General features: G+C 35.4%; 1 protein-coding gene across 1 annotated transcript in view; it reads right to left on the reverse strand.

Annotated features, from left to right (window-relative positions):
- Positions 1-16,026, reverse strand: part of BEND5 (BEN domain containing 5) — an 862,462-nt gene that overhangs the window by 175,143 nt on the left and 671,293 nt on the right. The window contains exon 8 of the mRNA XM_087929892.1: positions 7,742-7,856. Within this exon, the coding sequence (XP_087786018.1) occupies positions 7,742-7,856 (115 nt within the window). The remainder of the gene's footprint in view (positions 1-7,741; positions 7,857-16,026) is intronic.

The following is a 16,026-nucleotide window of genomic DNA, read 5'->3' on the forward strand; positions in this document are numbered from 1 at the left end:
TTGCCTTTTCTGGCTGCTGCCGCACACTGCTGGTTTCATATTTAAGTGACTGTCCACTAGGACTCCAAGTTCCCTCTTATAGATTGTTTTCACCTCATCTGTACTTATACATCTCATATTTCTTGCCTAAGAGTAGAACCTTACTTTTCTCAACATTGAATTTCATTTTGTTAGATACAGACCAGTGTTCAACACTGTTAAGATCCATCTGTATCTTCTGGTGCCTTGGCTATCCTTCTAGTTTAGTGTCTGCAAATTTGATGAGTTCAGCTTTCTATTCCCTCATCTAAATGATTTCACATTGGCTGTCTGTGCACTATATTGCACTGTCCTTCAGCTCCACTGCACTCATCCTGTACCTTCCCAGCCACTAGCACATTCTCCTTCATCTGACAGCCACATTTACCTGCCTGATAGTCTGTTTATAAGCCACCTGGGATTTGCAACTTACTGTCAGCTTCCTCACAGACTTTGGTTGTTGGAAGTGGGGAGGAAGTTGCAAGGTGGTCCTCACTTAATAACCCGTAACCCTTGCTTAATCACAGCAACAAGAACTGCAGAGATTACTGTCATTAAGCAAGGGGGTCATGTGATATCACATTGTATGACAGCAGTGCTTAGCAATAGAAGTGCAACTGATTTCTGAGTACATTTACACAGGATCGCACTTTAAATGTCTAAAGCTTTCTAAATCAATGTTCAAGATATGGTTGTTGCTTCTTTAAGGTAAGGGAAAACGGAAAGACAAACATAAAGTTTGCAAGCTGATGATGGATAGCTCTAGATATCATGTTTTTTCCTTCTCTCCAACTCTTCTCAATCCATTTGAAAGTTCAGTATGGACTGGTTTGTTTTGATTGTTTGGAGATACTAAGATGCTTTAACAACTGCGATCTTATGTTTGTAAGTCTATAGAGCTCTCTGAAGATTGGCAACCCTCCAACGCATGTTGTCCCTGGCTTTTTGAGCATAGACCATGATTAGAAAATTCATGATTGTTTGTTGCCCAAATAGTGAATGTCCTGGTCCTCATGTTTTCATCTTACATCCAAGGGCTAACCATTATATTAAAGTATTAACTAAAAGGGAAATGATGGAGTTTTGATGTACAGAAAAAGAGAAGGAGAAAAATAGGGACTTGGTTTACGGCTATCACTGATTAGTTTTAAAGTCAATGCAGCAACTGACATATGAATTATAAAGTCAAGGGTCTAGTAGCAGGAAAGAGAAGAATATCTATGCGTATAATGCACTTTCAAACGTCTAGTTACAACCTTTTTGTTTTGCTATTGGCACCTGTCAAATTTCCTATGCAATTCCATTTGAACATAGAAATAAAACCAAATTACCTCTCCAAAATCACAGCCCCTAGATTTCAACAAAAGCAAAAAAATTAAAATTGGATGCAATTCCATATAACACAGTTAAACACAGGAACTTCTCTTGAATTTATTAACATTGGTTCTCCATCTAATTCTCTAATTGGGCACATTGAGTACTTCCTAAGAATAAGTCTAGCAAATGACTGCCTGGAGCAACCTCCTAGCAGGGCATTTGCTCATCAGTATTCACTGTCTCTACCAAAATGTAAAGAAGGAAAAGCACATTCTCCCAAGAGCATTTAAAGAAGAGATAAAAGGGGAATAGTGACTCAGAAAGAAAGGAAAGACTCAAGGCTCCACAAAAGGTTTTACCTCTTGCAGATTCCTCACCTAAGGATTGTATTAGTTCCACATACAAACAAGAGGATTCTGAATTATTATTTATTATTTCAGTTATCTCTGTATAGTAGGCTTACTCCCCAATAGCAAATTCACTTCGAGCTGGGCTGTTTCTGTTTTCTTCTTCTTTTTTCTTTTTGCTGAAGGTTTCAGGTTGGATACAGAGGGCATTATTATTCTCCCTTTGTGAAGCAGCCTTTAGAGGAACAAAATCTCTGAGCAACATACCCTACTGACATGTGCACCAAGGTTTTACATATTTACTTTTAGCTTATTTCCCAGACTAGGCTGATACTGTTTCCATGCTTACTGTCCTGAGAAAAATGGCTTTTTCTACCTAGGAAAAGGTAATAATAATAAAATAGACCGAGCTTAAAACAAAAGTTATTTTAAATTGGATGACTGGAATGTTGTAAAAATTAGGCAGGATGGCTAACGCTATAAAAGACAAAACTAAGATGCAAAATGATCAGATAACTGGGTTAAAAATTCCTTCTTTTCGCTTGTTTGCAAGCACATCTGCACATACAGTAGCATCAGCCAGATTTAGTTAGGAACAGAGAAGTTAAAATGTGTTTTCATTTTTCTAGTGGAGAGAATTCCTAAGCAATTGTGGTTAAGTCCCCAGACTAGAAAGCAAGAGATCATGAATTCAAGGCCTGCCCTACCCATGAAAGCCAGCTGGTGACCTTGGGCCAGTCACTTTCTCTCTCAGCCCAACTCACCTCACAGGGTTGTTGTTGTGGGGAAAATAAGAGGAGAAAGGTGTGTTTGATATGTTCTCCACCTTGACTTATGTGTAAAAATAATAATGGCAAGAAATAAATAAACAAAAAAAAACACACACACCCTTTACTTTAGCAAGAGAAATGTGGTGTACAAAGAATAAGCCACTTCCCCACCCCCACCTCCAGGTAGTTTTGTATTTACCCCTGCCTAGTTTCCTTGGAAAGGAAATTCCCATTCCCACGTACAATGAGGACATATAAATGTATGACTCATTTATAAGCCTCTCCCCATGACATTATTTCAGCACGCAGGGAATTCACCTCATACCAGTTCCAGGACAAAAGGTTTCTCCAGTAACTCCTGAGAAAGAATATCATACCTTTCTTCAAAGCCCTAAAGATTTGCTCAAGAGAAGAAAGCTACGATCAATGCATTACCTCTCTCTGAATGCTGGATATGGAATAACAGACTTAAAAAACAGGAAAGCAAATTCTAGTTGATGTTATAAAAATAGTTTAGCAGAGCACTTTGACAGAGTCACACATTACCTGGAGAGATGGCGGGCTTCCGTTTTTTACCTTCAAGAGAAACACCTGTCGGGGGTTGCTTTGATTTGAATTCCTGTGCCGAGCAGCTAGAGTAACTTAATTGTCTAAATGATCTCTTCCAACTCTGTGACTTCTGGGAAACCCATACAAAATCAAATGTCTTTTGCTCCATTTTCTTGCCTTCGTCCTCTCTACTATTTTTCTGCATCTAATTGGCTTCCACCTTAGAGACTTCCTTCCCATTTATTCCATTCTAATATAGTCACTGGGCAACCGCTATCTATAATTAAGTGGATGAAAAAGATTCTTAGAAAAGTTAGGCTCCTCTTTTCAGCAGTTAGAAATCAACTGCTGAGCACTCTTTTCCCTCAGCTTCATTTAGTTCTGAATGCCATGTTAAGATATTGAGATATACAGAAGCAGAACTTTGCCTACCAGCAAACATTCTTAAGAAGTTTCAGGCCTGAGATGTGACAAGCCTATGTGCTATAATTAACATATATATTTTACTTCCCCAGTGTGTCTCACTGTCACAGCAAATAAGTGAAAGCAATAATGAAAGAGTATGGAACAGAGCAGGAACTGCTAACTGTTGATTCTGACTGTAAAAGCTTTCAGAAGGAATAGAGGCTTATTTTTTTTTTCTTTTTTCTTTTTGGCTACTGCCTTGTCACAGAATTTCAAGGGCGCTTCAGACGAGATCTGCCACTATTAAGAAGCATATTACCTTCCACGCCATCTGGGGGTCTCTCACCTTTGCAAGGTGAAAATGACAAATTGGAACTAATCTAAGCTGAAGATGGCACCATTACAGGCATCTTGCCTGCAGGAACAGATGTCACTCTTTCAGTTACATGGTGACAAGTTTAGAGCAAGCTTGGGATAAAGGAGAGTTCAGTCCTGGCCTCAGGATGTGCCAGCTTTTAAATCAAGAGTATTTTGTTGTGTTTCTCTCCTTTATCTATTGTTGCTGGAGGTATCACAAAATATCCAGAAGGTATTAATTCTAAACTTCCAGGAAATATTGGAAGTCTGAAGAAAACAACTTTCTTCCTTGAAGTGTATCAGTCACGAAGGATTAGGGAAAGAATGTTATTTTGATATTTTGCTAACAGAAGCTTTTTTTATCAGTCAGATCAGTTTAAGCCTATTTTCATAATCATATGTGGTCCATTGCAAATCATAGATTGCACTTTCCTTTCAGGGGTTCAGACCTGAACCATACCCACAGCTTCCAATGGTCTCAAATTAAATTCCATTTTTGACTTTTTGAGCTCTGATTACAATGCATTACAAATTACTATCATGTATTATATTGTAATTTGTTTTTTCTTAAATGATCAGCTTTCATTCTTTGGGTACCAACAGAGTCAGTTTTTTATCATCAGTGGAGGCATGTCATTTATCATTATCCAGTTTCAGCAAGTGACACAAAAAAGATCAGAACTATTTATCAACAGTCAATTTTGCTTTTAGAAAAAAACAAAAATTATATTTCATTGTCATAAACAACCATACTAACTTTTTAATAATAACAGATTATCTCACAAGACATTTATCAATGAGAAATCCTTATAAAATAATATGCCTTTGGCTCCATTTCTTTGAGTATTTCGCATGAAGCAATTTTGAGTAATACTCGAAGTATTCATGCTCATTATTGTTATTATGTTCAAATGCATATTGTGCATTTACACTGTACACATCCAACTCACTCATGGTGAGCTCAGATGGCTTACAGAAATAAAACTCCAAGTACAAAACAAAATAAATCTTCATGAACACACACTCACCCACCAATAAAAATCATAAAAACCCTTCGATGCGCTCTATATCATTCCAAGATTCTCAGGCCCACTGGCAAAACCATCTCTGCAGGGCTTTTTGAAAGAATATCAAGGTCAGGCCAGTCTTATCTCCACATTCAAGTACAAGATGTTATGACACTGATAATTTTAGATCAAATTTTCATTTGCCTTTGGTGTATAGTTTACTATCTTTCAAAAGTTCAGTGCTTCACAAGAGTTTCTAGATTTTACATTTTGGCGAGTTTATCCATTCACTTCAACTTAACCATGCAATGTTAATTTGGCACTTAAATGTAAAATAAACAGTGGTAGATCAAGTAACTCAGAGAGAATTTATATCTGACTATGCTATCTCAGAAAAGTTGCTTATGAAAATCTTCAGCCAAATTATCAACCTCTCAGTAATCTGAGTCACGTGATATCAAATAATGAAGACATGTCAATTGCTTACAAGATAATAGGTATACGTAAAAACATAGTTATGAATACATGGATACATATAAGAAAAATAAAAGAAACAATAGGACAGGGAGAGTAGGCACATTGGTGCGCTTATGCACGCCCCCTACAGACCTCTTAGGAAAGGGTGAGGTCAATAGTAGAAAGTTTAAGGTTAAAGTTTTTGGGGTTTGGGGAAGAAACCACAGAGTCAGGTAGAGTATTCCAGACATTGACCACTCTGTTGCTGAAGTCGTATTTCCTGCAATCAAGTTTGCTGCAATAAACCTTGAGTTGGTATCTATTGTTTGCTCTTGTATTGTTATTGTTGAAGCTGAAGTATTCATTGACAGGTAGGACATTGCAATGTATGATTTTATATTCTATACTTAGATCGGACCAAAGGCGGCATAGTTCTAGGTTTTCTAGGTCTAGAATTTCAAGTCTAGTGGCATAAGATATTTTGCAATGAGTAGAGGAATGGAGAACTCTTCTTGTGAAATATTTCTGGACTTTCTCAACTGTGCTAATATCAGATACATAATGTGGGTTCCAGACTGATAAGCTGTATTCAAGTATTGGTCTAGCAAATGTTTTGTATGCTCTAGTTATTAGTGTAATATTACCAGAGAAAAAGCTACATAAGATTAGGTTAACAACTCTTAATGCCTTTTTGGCTATGTAGTTACAGTGGGCTCTAGCACTTAGCTCATTAGAGATGAGTACTCCAAGATCCTTGACAGAGTTTGGATCATCAACAAGGTCTTGAATATTCAGCCGGTATTTTATTTTCTGATTTTTTTTGCCTATATGTAGGACAGAGCATTTATTTGTTGAGATTTGAAGTTGCCATTTGTTTGACCATTCTGATACATAGTCGAGGTCTTTTGAAGGGTAGCAGTATTGTCTGTGGTGACATGCTTAACCACACTTAACATGCTTAACATGCATGTGACATGCTTACCCATGCCCCAATTTCTTAAAAGCTTGCAGTGTAAAAATGACTGAACATTTTAGTAGCAGTCATTTCACTCTTATAGAAAGGTAAATAAGGGAAATATATAGAATGCCATTTTGATTCAATTAAGAAAAATTAAAACTGAGCAAAGGATGACTAGCTAGAATAAGGAAAAAACACAGGGTAGAAATAAATGAGAAAAACATTTTCTGACACTTATTTTTTTACCCAACCTATTGACATCATTCACCTCATTGATCACATTATATTATTACTGATTAGAATTGATATGACACAAATTTCCCAAACTGCTGGCCTCCCTCCATCTTTGGGAATTTGATTTGTATCTTTTATGCCTAATTTTAGAGACAGATGAAATTTGCATTCTCACAATTTCATTCTGTGTTTGTAACCATTTCAGAAAGGGTAACTACAAGTAGTCCTCAATTTACAACAGTTCATTTAGTGACTGTTCAAAGTTGCAACAGAACTAAAAAAAGTGACATGACCATTTTTCATACTTATGCCCTTTGTAGCATCCCCATGATCATATGATAAAAATTCAGACACTAGCAACTGGTTCACATTTATGATGGTTGCAGTGTCCCAGGGTTACGTAAGCAACTTTTGTAAACTTTAGACAAGCATAAACAATGGGGAAACCAGATTCACTGAACAACTGTGTTGCTAATTTAATAACTGCAGTGTGTCAAAGTTCGAAGTGCCTTTTTGCTGTTGCAACCAATATCACTTCTCAGCTTGCCAATGAACCAGGGTGGAAGGAAAGGGGAGATGGCTCCAGACATCAGGAAAACAGCTGTGAGAACCAAGGAAACTTTTTCAGCAGCTGTTTGCCAGAGCTAAGGCTTTTTCTCATAGCAATACAATGAGATTCAATTGGACAATATAACCTGCTCTAATGGATGGGGGTGGAATCTATACTTTATATGATGTAATAAATAAAGTTTTGCATTATGAGATTGGATCATCTCAGACGTGCTTGCTTTGACTGAGTTTGTCAGTTAAAAAGTTGACACAAAGATTAATAACTGTGGAAAGCAAGGTCCTAAAATGGGGCTAAACTCACTTAACAAATGTCTCAATTAACAACAGAAATTTTGCACTCAATTGTGATTGTAAGTCAAGGACTACCTGTACTGTATAGCTGAAATTCTCTTTACTTAGCTACTGCCTAGCTTGGATTAAACACAGATTGGCTGAAGATGCTCTCTGCAGTATCTAGACTCACCTAGCTGTAGATGTTTAAGATCTGCAGATGATGAGGACAATGTGAAGAAACCATGACTATGTTTTACAGTTCTTTAAATGGAATGATGATGAGACGAACTGAAAAAATCTTATATTCAAAATATGTAAACATAACTTAATTGGTTAGCATTATAGACTTAATCTGGTATTTTCTTATTTCAGTCTTTTAAAACCCTCTTTTCCTGTTTTCTGGCACTGCAAATAACTGGTCTAGAAGTTAACTAAGAAGTTAACCAAGTATATCAATCATTCTATACTGCATATTCATACCTGTAATTGCCAAGATAAACTCCATCTGGATTAAGCATAGGAGCGATCTTGAAGACCAAATGATCCCGCAGTACTTTGGCAATTGGATGTGGACTCACAAGAAAATCAATGATACCTAGGAGGAAAAGTATATTAATTTTTCTTTATAAACACAAAAATAATGTATATTTTTCTAATTATATTGAATTCCATTGTAATAGTTTACCAGATATCATAAAACCAAAAGGGCAATTTCTAGTTATTTGTATTAAAGATGTGCAAATTGGGTCTAATTCAGTTCAAACATCTGAATGGATTCAGAAAATCAATTGGAAAAATCAGTCTCTTTTAATTCAGTTGTCTGAACCAATTTAGGTTAAATCTCCGAATTGAACCTGATTGGATTTAGATTGATCTAGATCATTAAAGCTCAGGTGCACATACATGGTGTCTGAATCCAGTTGGAAACATTCAGTTCAATGAGCTAATCTGTCAAACTGATTCAATATCATAAATTGATCAAAAAGGTTATGCCTGCACAATGTTTATACCAATTAAATATAAAACATAGTTTCCATACACTTTAACAGTTCATTTCTTACCACTGATGCAAAATAAGTAGTAACTGGTGAAGTTAAGTTCTTCACCAATTAAGTTCTTCTCCATGTCAAACAGGTGACATTATGGGTGGATTTATCTCTCAACCTATCAGGTTATATCATATCACACCAAGCAAAGTTGCCCCCGTCTCCTTTAATCTTCAATTTGAATATTGAAACAGTGATGCCTTCTGTTAGACAGCCTCAAGATATTAAGGATGTGGTAGCACTTAATGCTAAATATAATTTTTTCTTATCTGCTGCTAATTTTATGTCACCCCTTGATGATTATGCAATGTCATTACCAATCTGCATTGGAGTAATACAGTTTTGCTATCACCTGGAAAAAATCTAATGTGCTGCCTTTAGGAGCTGCTGTACAGGTAAATTATTGTAAGAAATTATATACCATATCATATACCATATATCATAAAACTCGAATCTAAATGTACAGACAAATTTAGTAAATATACTTTCCATTAAAATTTGGGTAAAATTAATTTTATCAAAATGCATAGTGCAAGATTAATATATATTTTAAGAGGAATTCATATATATATTTATATTTATATTTATATATTTCAAATTTATAAATTAATAAGATTTTTTTTATAGCAAAGTAAACCTCCCTAAATATTGTTGGCCTAACTGGCTACCTAATATTAAAGTTTACTACATTTTCAACATGTTCATGTTTATTTCAATAACATTTGGCTTTCATTTCGACATCTAGAGTATATTATTTTGGAATGAAGCTTCCATGAATATTCTCTTCCTGGGGCCAATTTTTAGATGAAGTGTGTGTTACACCTTGGCAAATCTTCTGCATTTCCTGTCTTGAAAGCTGCCAGGCATATTTAATAGATAAGCAGTTATGTTTTGATGTTTTGATACTGAATCACATGATAAATATATGTAATGGAATCAAATTTGAAAATAGCAGGAAGGTCATTTTGCTGGAATACTTAAGCTAAGCAAGGGATCAACACTTTTAATCAGTTTCTTTTTTTAAAAGACTTGGAGAAATTATATGTGATTAACCTGCATTATTCTCTTGGCAATATATACAAATAAAACATATACTAATTAAACATTATGGCTGGCAACACTAGCAGCATCCAAAGTACCTGTAATTTTAAGATCCATAAGAGGTGTAGTCACTTGAATAGAACCCAACAATTCAATGCTGTAAGATCTGTTTGTTTGCTTGTTTGTTTATCCCATTTATATGGTTATCAGTAGAGAATAAAGAAGATGATCTTGACAGACCCAAGCCAGATCTAGGGTCTTCTGAAAGAGCAATAGGGTTAAAGTAACCCAAATCTTAGGAGGGAAGCTGTTGCACTAAGCAGACACACTGATGACATCCCATCATATGACATTGTCTTACTGAGAGGACCCATAACATGCACGTGCACGCACACTCACCCACAGATCTGGAGAGTTGAACTGAAATCACAGTGACAAGCTTTAAAACACCAAGAAGCACTTTGAATTTCACCTAGAAGTCTGTAAGGAGCCAGTGCACCCATGTAGCAATGATTAAAAAGTAAAATGAAAGCCATTATACAACTAAACAGCTGGATTTTGGAATGAAGAATTCGAATATCCAATTTTGGAGAATCAGTGAGTCTAGCTGCTAAGAAACATAAAATGCACTTCTTATAATTTAAAAATGAACATAATTCATCAAAAATAGTTTGTGCTTATTGGACCCTTTAACAAATTTTGAAAAAGGGAAAGGTATTAGATTTTTTGATAACCCTGCCTTGGATCAAGGCAACTGACTCTTCTCACCAATGTAGATCACAAACATGCACAGTGTCTGCAGCTTTCTTTTTGCCAAATTTATATCAGAAGATTCACAAGTCAATACAACAATGTAATCTCATAGATGCTACCTGGAATATTTTGAAGACCAGTAGAAGGTAACATTTATGCAGAAGTTGAACTTGTCTATCAATTTTATATCCGTCAATAAACATATTGCTAGATTTTGGAAATATATTGAATATAAGTTTGAATATGATTAACCTAATTTCCTTAATGATGTTACTATGCAGAATGTACACTTCTAGAAGAAAAAATAAAGGAAGTTCCATTACATTAATAATTTTAAAATCAGAATGAAAAAGATTAAGGATGAAAAAATGGGTATATCTAAATGGATTCCTTGTAAAGATAGGTAGGTAGGTAGGTAGGTAGGTAGGTAGGTAGGTAGGTAGATAGATAGATAGATAGATAGATAGATAGATATAAAGATAGAGATAGAGATAAAGATATAGCTTCATATACTCTGTGTGTGTGTGTGTGTGTGTGTGTGTATACACACACACACATACATACATATATATATATATATATATATTCATCTATCTATCTATCTATATATATATATGTTTTCTTAAGTTTTCGTGGGTATTTATATGTATGGTATTCAGCTTTGTTCAGGTATTTTCCCACGTCATTATAGTTGTGCTTTTAAAGTTGTAGCAATGTTTCAGCAGAATCTCATCTGCCATCATCAGGCTTCTGTATAGTGACGAACACTATACAGAAGCCTGATGATGACAGATGAGATTCTGCTGAAACATTGCTACAACTTTAAAAGCACAACTATAATGACATGGGAAAATACCCGACAAAGCTGAATACCATATATTTATGGTATACAGACCAAGAGAAGAATAAGTACCCGCCTGGATGAACACAAAAATTACTCGGAGCCAAGCTGCATTAAAAGCCTCCAATACAGGAACACAATGTTGCCAGTCAATCAAGACAAAAAAAGCCACAAAACGGACAAAAGGTATTAGAAACACCAATCAAGCAGAACACAGCAAACTCCAAGACCAATAAACACAGACCAAGACTCCCAACCAATCAGGATGGAGAAAAAAACCATTCTGGCACAGCAGTAGGCTAGCCCCAAATTTAAAACTGAAACGGCTGTGAAAGTCTGACTCACAGACAAACACAATACAGAAGCCTGATGATGGCAGATGAGATTCTGCCGAAACATTGCTACAAGTTTAAAAGCACAACAGTTGGAGCTAAATTAATCTGGGTTGTATGACAGCAAATTCAAAGACCCTTTGGCAGAACATGGCAGTGAAAAAGATTGAAAGCCTCACTCTTGCAAAGCTGACGAATATGGGTATAATGAGCACAAAATGAGCTTATTAACTCCATAGATGTAACTCCATAACAACCTTTGTGGGTTGTTATAACAACCTATGCCTCAGTCATAAACTAGGATGTGGTTTCTTTGATTTTAGCTCAGCATCATGTGACATCAGGCATGATGATTTGTAAATAATAACTTATATCATACTATGCTTATTCAACAAACAACAAACTACATTTGACCTATTACTTAACACAACCCATGTGAGGCACAAGGTGCTTTTTATTTTATTTTAGTTTTTGACAACACATATGGAAAGAATGCATCCATGAAAACCAACTGGCAGTCAGAAGCCCTGACAAAAATTCTTTAATTTCACAACATATTTCCCAACATTTTTAACCATAGTTTCAATTGGGAAAATATGACAATCCTAGACCAGGCCAAATCCAAAAATGTCAAGGAATTTCTAGAAGCTTGGCATTCTGATAAATCAGCCATCAATAGACACATTAACAACATCTATGGACTATGCAAAAGAGACCATCAACAAACCCAAAAGAGAACAAAAAGACTCCAGCTCTGCTCCATCAGCACAAGTGGTGGGATTCAAACTTTTTTACTACTGGTTCTATGGGCGTGGCTTGGTGGGTGTGACAGGGGAAGGATATTGTAAAATCTCCAGTCAGAGGTGGTATATGCCGGTTTTCTGAACTACTCAAAATTTCTGCTACCGGTTCTCCAGAACTGGTCAGAACCTGCTGAATACCACCATTGATCAGCACCCAGATCAATGTAGATTAACTCCAAAATTAACTTCAGACCAACAATCAAGTAAACAATACCCCAACCAAAAAACTGCCAAAGAGCCATCAGTAAACAGCCCAACCAACCATCTCTAAACACCCTACCCAACATAGACAGTCAAGTCACCAGAATATAAACTGACAGTAAACAGCACTCCTTTATTAGCACTGATGTTGTTACTTAGGTAGGGTAACTAAATGTCTGCAAGAAAACAAGCAAGCTCAGAAAGAACCAAGGACTCCTCATTTTAACCCTGAGCTACAAATATTCTCCTTTATTAAAATTCTTACATATATTTACTTCCAATCTGTGTTAAGAACTATAGCCACATTTTTTTCTTATGTGTCTGGTCCTGGACAAATCCCTATAGTTTTCTTGGAGAGGTTTTTCAGAAAAGATTTGTGATCGCCTCCTTCTAGGTCTAAGAGAAAGTAACTGGCCCACTGCTGATGGGTAGGCCTAGAAGGCAGAACTAGAACTCAGAGTTTCCTGGTTTCTAGTCTGATGTCTAACCACAATGCCACATTGTCTCTCATGCACTCTCGTTTTATTTTTACTGCATTTTACAGATTTTTTTTTTCTAACTTTCCTGTCTTGCTAATAACAATGTTCATGACTGTTTCTCAGAACAAAAAATAGAATTCACAAAAAGTCTTTCTTTTACCACAGCCTTATAATTAGTATAGGCAGACATCAAACTCACCAGGTCGATTGTTTTGTTTTTTTACTAGAGCCCTAACATTCAAACAGAGACTAAGTAAAACCACTGCATTGAAAAACTGATGCACCAAAATAAGCAGTAAATTGGAAATGATGGATTTTGAATGACCTGCACATGTTTAGAATTTGTATCCTACAGTATCTGATTTTCCTTTATTTGTTTCCACAATTATAATTTGGGAAGGGAGATTTCTTGTTATGCTAATTTTTAAAAAAGGACTAGCTTGAGAATCTATTAGGTATCATCCAAAATGATATTAGTCCAGTCTAATTTTAAGCCATTTTGAAATACATTATTTTAAAAAATATATAAAATATTGACCTCAATTAGAACCATCTTGATATACTAACATAACCACTGAAATCAGTGTGGTTAAGTTAATACAGCATCCAACGAATATAAACTGGGCAACCAAAAACTATAGGATAAAATATTCCAAAATAAAAAGGAAATCAATTGTAAAAACTGGAAGAAAAAGAAATGTTGATAATGATTGTTTAAAAAGAAAAACAGGCCATGCAGCAGCTTTCCCTGAAGATGTCATCTTAAAATATTTACAACAAACGGTCCATGATCAATTCTAAACTAAGATAAAGATCTATATTGTACACACACCTTATAAATCTATATTGTACACAAATACTTCACATAAAATCAGCCAATCAGTAAAATTATTTTAATGTTTTTCTGTTGAGCAAAGATAGTGACCTACAATCAGTAAGACAACATGGTTATTTTTGCATGTGTAAAAGCTAGAGAAAGTTGTTGTTTATGTTCATAAATCAGTGCAAACTAAAATTTACATCTTCTGCAATCAGCAAGAAGCATATTTTGTATTTCATTTAGACCTAGGTTAAATATTTGGTGGAAGCCAAGTCCAATTAATATAATTTGCTTGAAGACAGATACCATGATAAAGCAGTTGCCTTAATTTTTAAGTTGGTCCTTGTATTAAAATAACAGTTGCTGGTAAATGGGAAAACTAATGATGCCAATTGATGTTATTAGTGGATAATAATTGCTTAATTTGTCCACTAATTGACCTATGCCACTATAGAGGCATTGGACCATGTCACAGAGTTGGAAGACCAGTATAATATTACTTCTGAGAGTGACTTCTGGAAATAGAACTACTTGTTGCAATAATCCCTTTCACAGATGAGTAGATTAATTGGCCTGCCAATTAGTATGCTATTAAAGAAAATAACTATGTTTCCATTATTCCTCTGCCCTGGGTTAAACAGAATGAACCAGTTGACTCCATGTTAATAATCTATTTGGGGGAGAGAAGTAAGGAAGGAAGGGAGCGTGGAAGGAAGGAAGGAAGGAAGGAAGGAAGGAAGGAAGGAAGGAAGGAAGGAAGGAAGGGACAGACATGTGTTCATGATTACTATACCAGTGCCTCAGAATAGCAAATAATTCTGGATATAGACTTTCTGATACTGGGCCAATCTTGACACAGAACAAGGGTAAGAGAGCTTCTTCAATCACAAATGTTAGCATCCAAATGCATGGGACAAACCCTAACATTCTACTTCAGCCAAGTAAAGATTTTTGGCTAGTGTCACACTGACATCTAAAAACTCTCTATACACAACTGTTTCCCATTCTATCTCTGTATACAAATATATTTTTGTGGATAGAAGGATCCTCATTTGGACTGAATAAAAAAATGCACACATCAAAGATGTCAGTATAACATACAAAATCTGAACTTAGATCAAAATTAGAATAAGCTAATGAGACTTGAGGAAAGAAAATAAGAGCCAATTTGGCCTAATAATTAAGGCACCGGGCTAGAAACCAAAAGACTGTGAATGTCTAGTTCTGCCTTAAGCATGAAAACTGGTTGGGTAACTTTCTGGCCAATCACTCTCTCTCTCAGCCCAACTCACCTCACAGGGTTGTTATTATGGGGAAAATAGGAGGAAGGTTATCTTTGCTACCTTAAGTTTTATATATATATGAACTTGGAAAAGAAAAGAAAAAAGAGACAGAAGATATAAAGGAAGGAAAGAAGGAAAAAGAAAGAAAGAAAGAAAGAAAGAAAGAAAGAAAGAAAGAAAGAAAGAAAGAAAGAAAGAAAGAAAGAAAGAAAGAAAACAACAGTACCAGTGAAATAATGATGGAGACAACAAATAGCTGATCATTTTAACAAGTTTATGTTTAATAAACTGTTTTGTTAACTACCAGAGGTCATGAAGATTTTAAAACTAGTGTTATATTTAGCCATTATATTGGTACCCATACATCATAAAGTATGCTTGGAGGAGCGTATATTAAGGACATTTCTTAGCTAGATTCCTCTATATCATTGTTTTTCAAACTTGGCAACTCAAATCCCAATATTCCTCAGCCAACATTTGCTGACTGGAGAATTCTGTTCTGTATTGTGCAACTATATCCCAGAAGACATAAACATAAATTCATAACACACATAATCAGTTCTGAATCAAGTCTCATATCAACCTTTCTTATGCTCACTGAAATAAGTTACAAATAAATTAAAGCATATATTATTGGTTGTGTATTATTTCACATGCATTTGTACCTAAACAGTAGGGTTGCTTTGTCAGCCAACACATTTCACAATGGCGAAGACTGAAAATATATATCGGTGTAACTCATTAGCACTAACAGAGAAGAAAAAAAATCATAAACATTCACAATAAGAAGGCTGGCAAATTTCGTAAGCCAAGAATATGATATGGCAAAGAAAAAATGGATATCGTTAGATAATGGCAAAATGAATACTCTTTGCATTCTGCCCTCTTTATTCAGATTTCTATCACATATATTGCTATAGTTACTATTGTTTATTCAGACAATAGTTCAATATGAATTGTTGCTATTTTCTTTCCTCACATGCATTTCAAGTTTGTCCTTGCTGTTTATTTATACCACTAAAACAGTGGAGGGGCTGGCTAAGTGGCTTCTCAATCTGCTGATGTCAAACTTCTCTGGTTTTTCTATTCTCTTCCTAGTATGAATGTCTCTTTATAATGCCTACACAATCTCTCTTTCTAGTGCCCCTCCAAGTCTTCCACATAAC

The sequence above is a fragment of the Pseudonaja textilis genome, chromosome 3 (genome assembly GCF_049901715.1).
Source record: "Pseudonaja textilis isolate UNSWEBS1 chromosome 3, rPseTex1.2, whole genome shotgun sequence".
NCBI classification, from domain to species: Eukaryota; Metazoa; Chordata; class Lepidosauria; order Squamata; family Elapidae; genus Pseudonaja; species Pseudonaja textilis.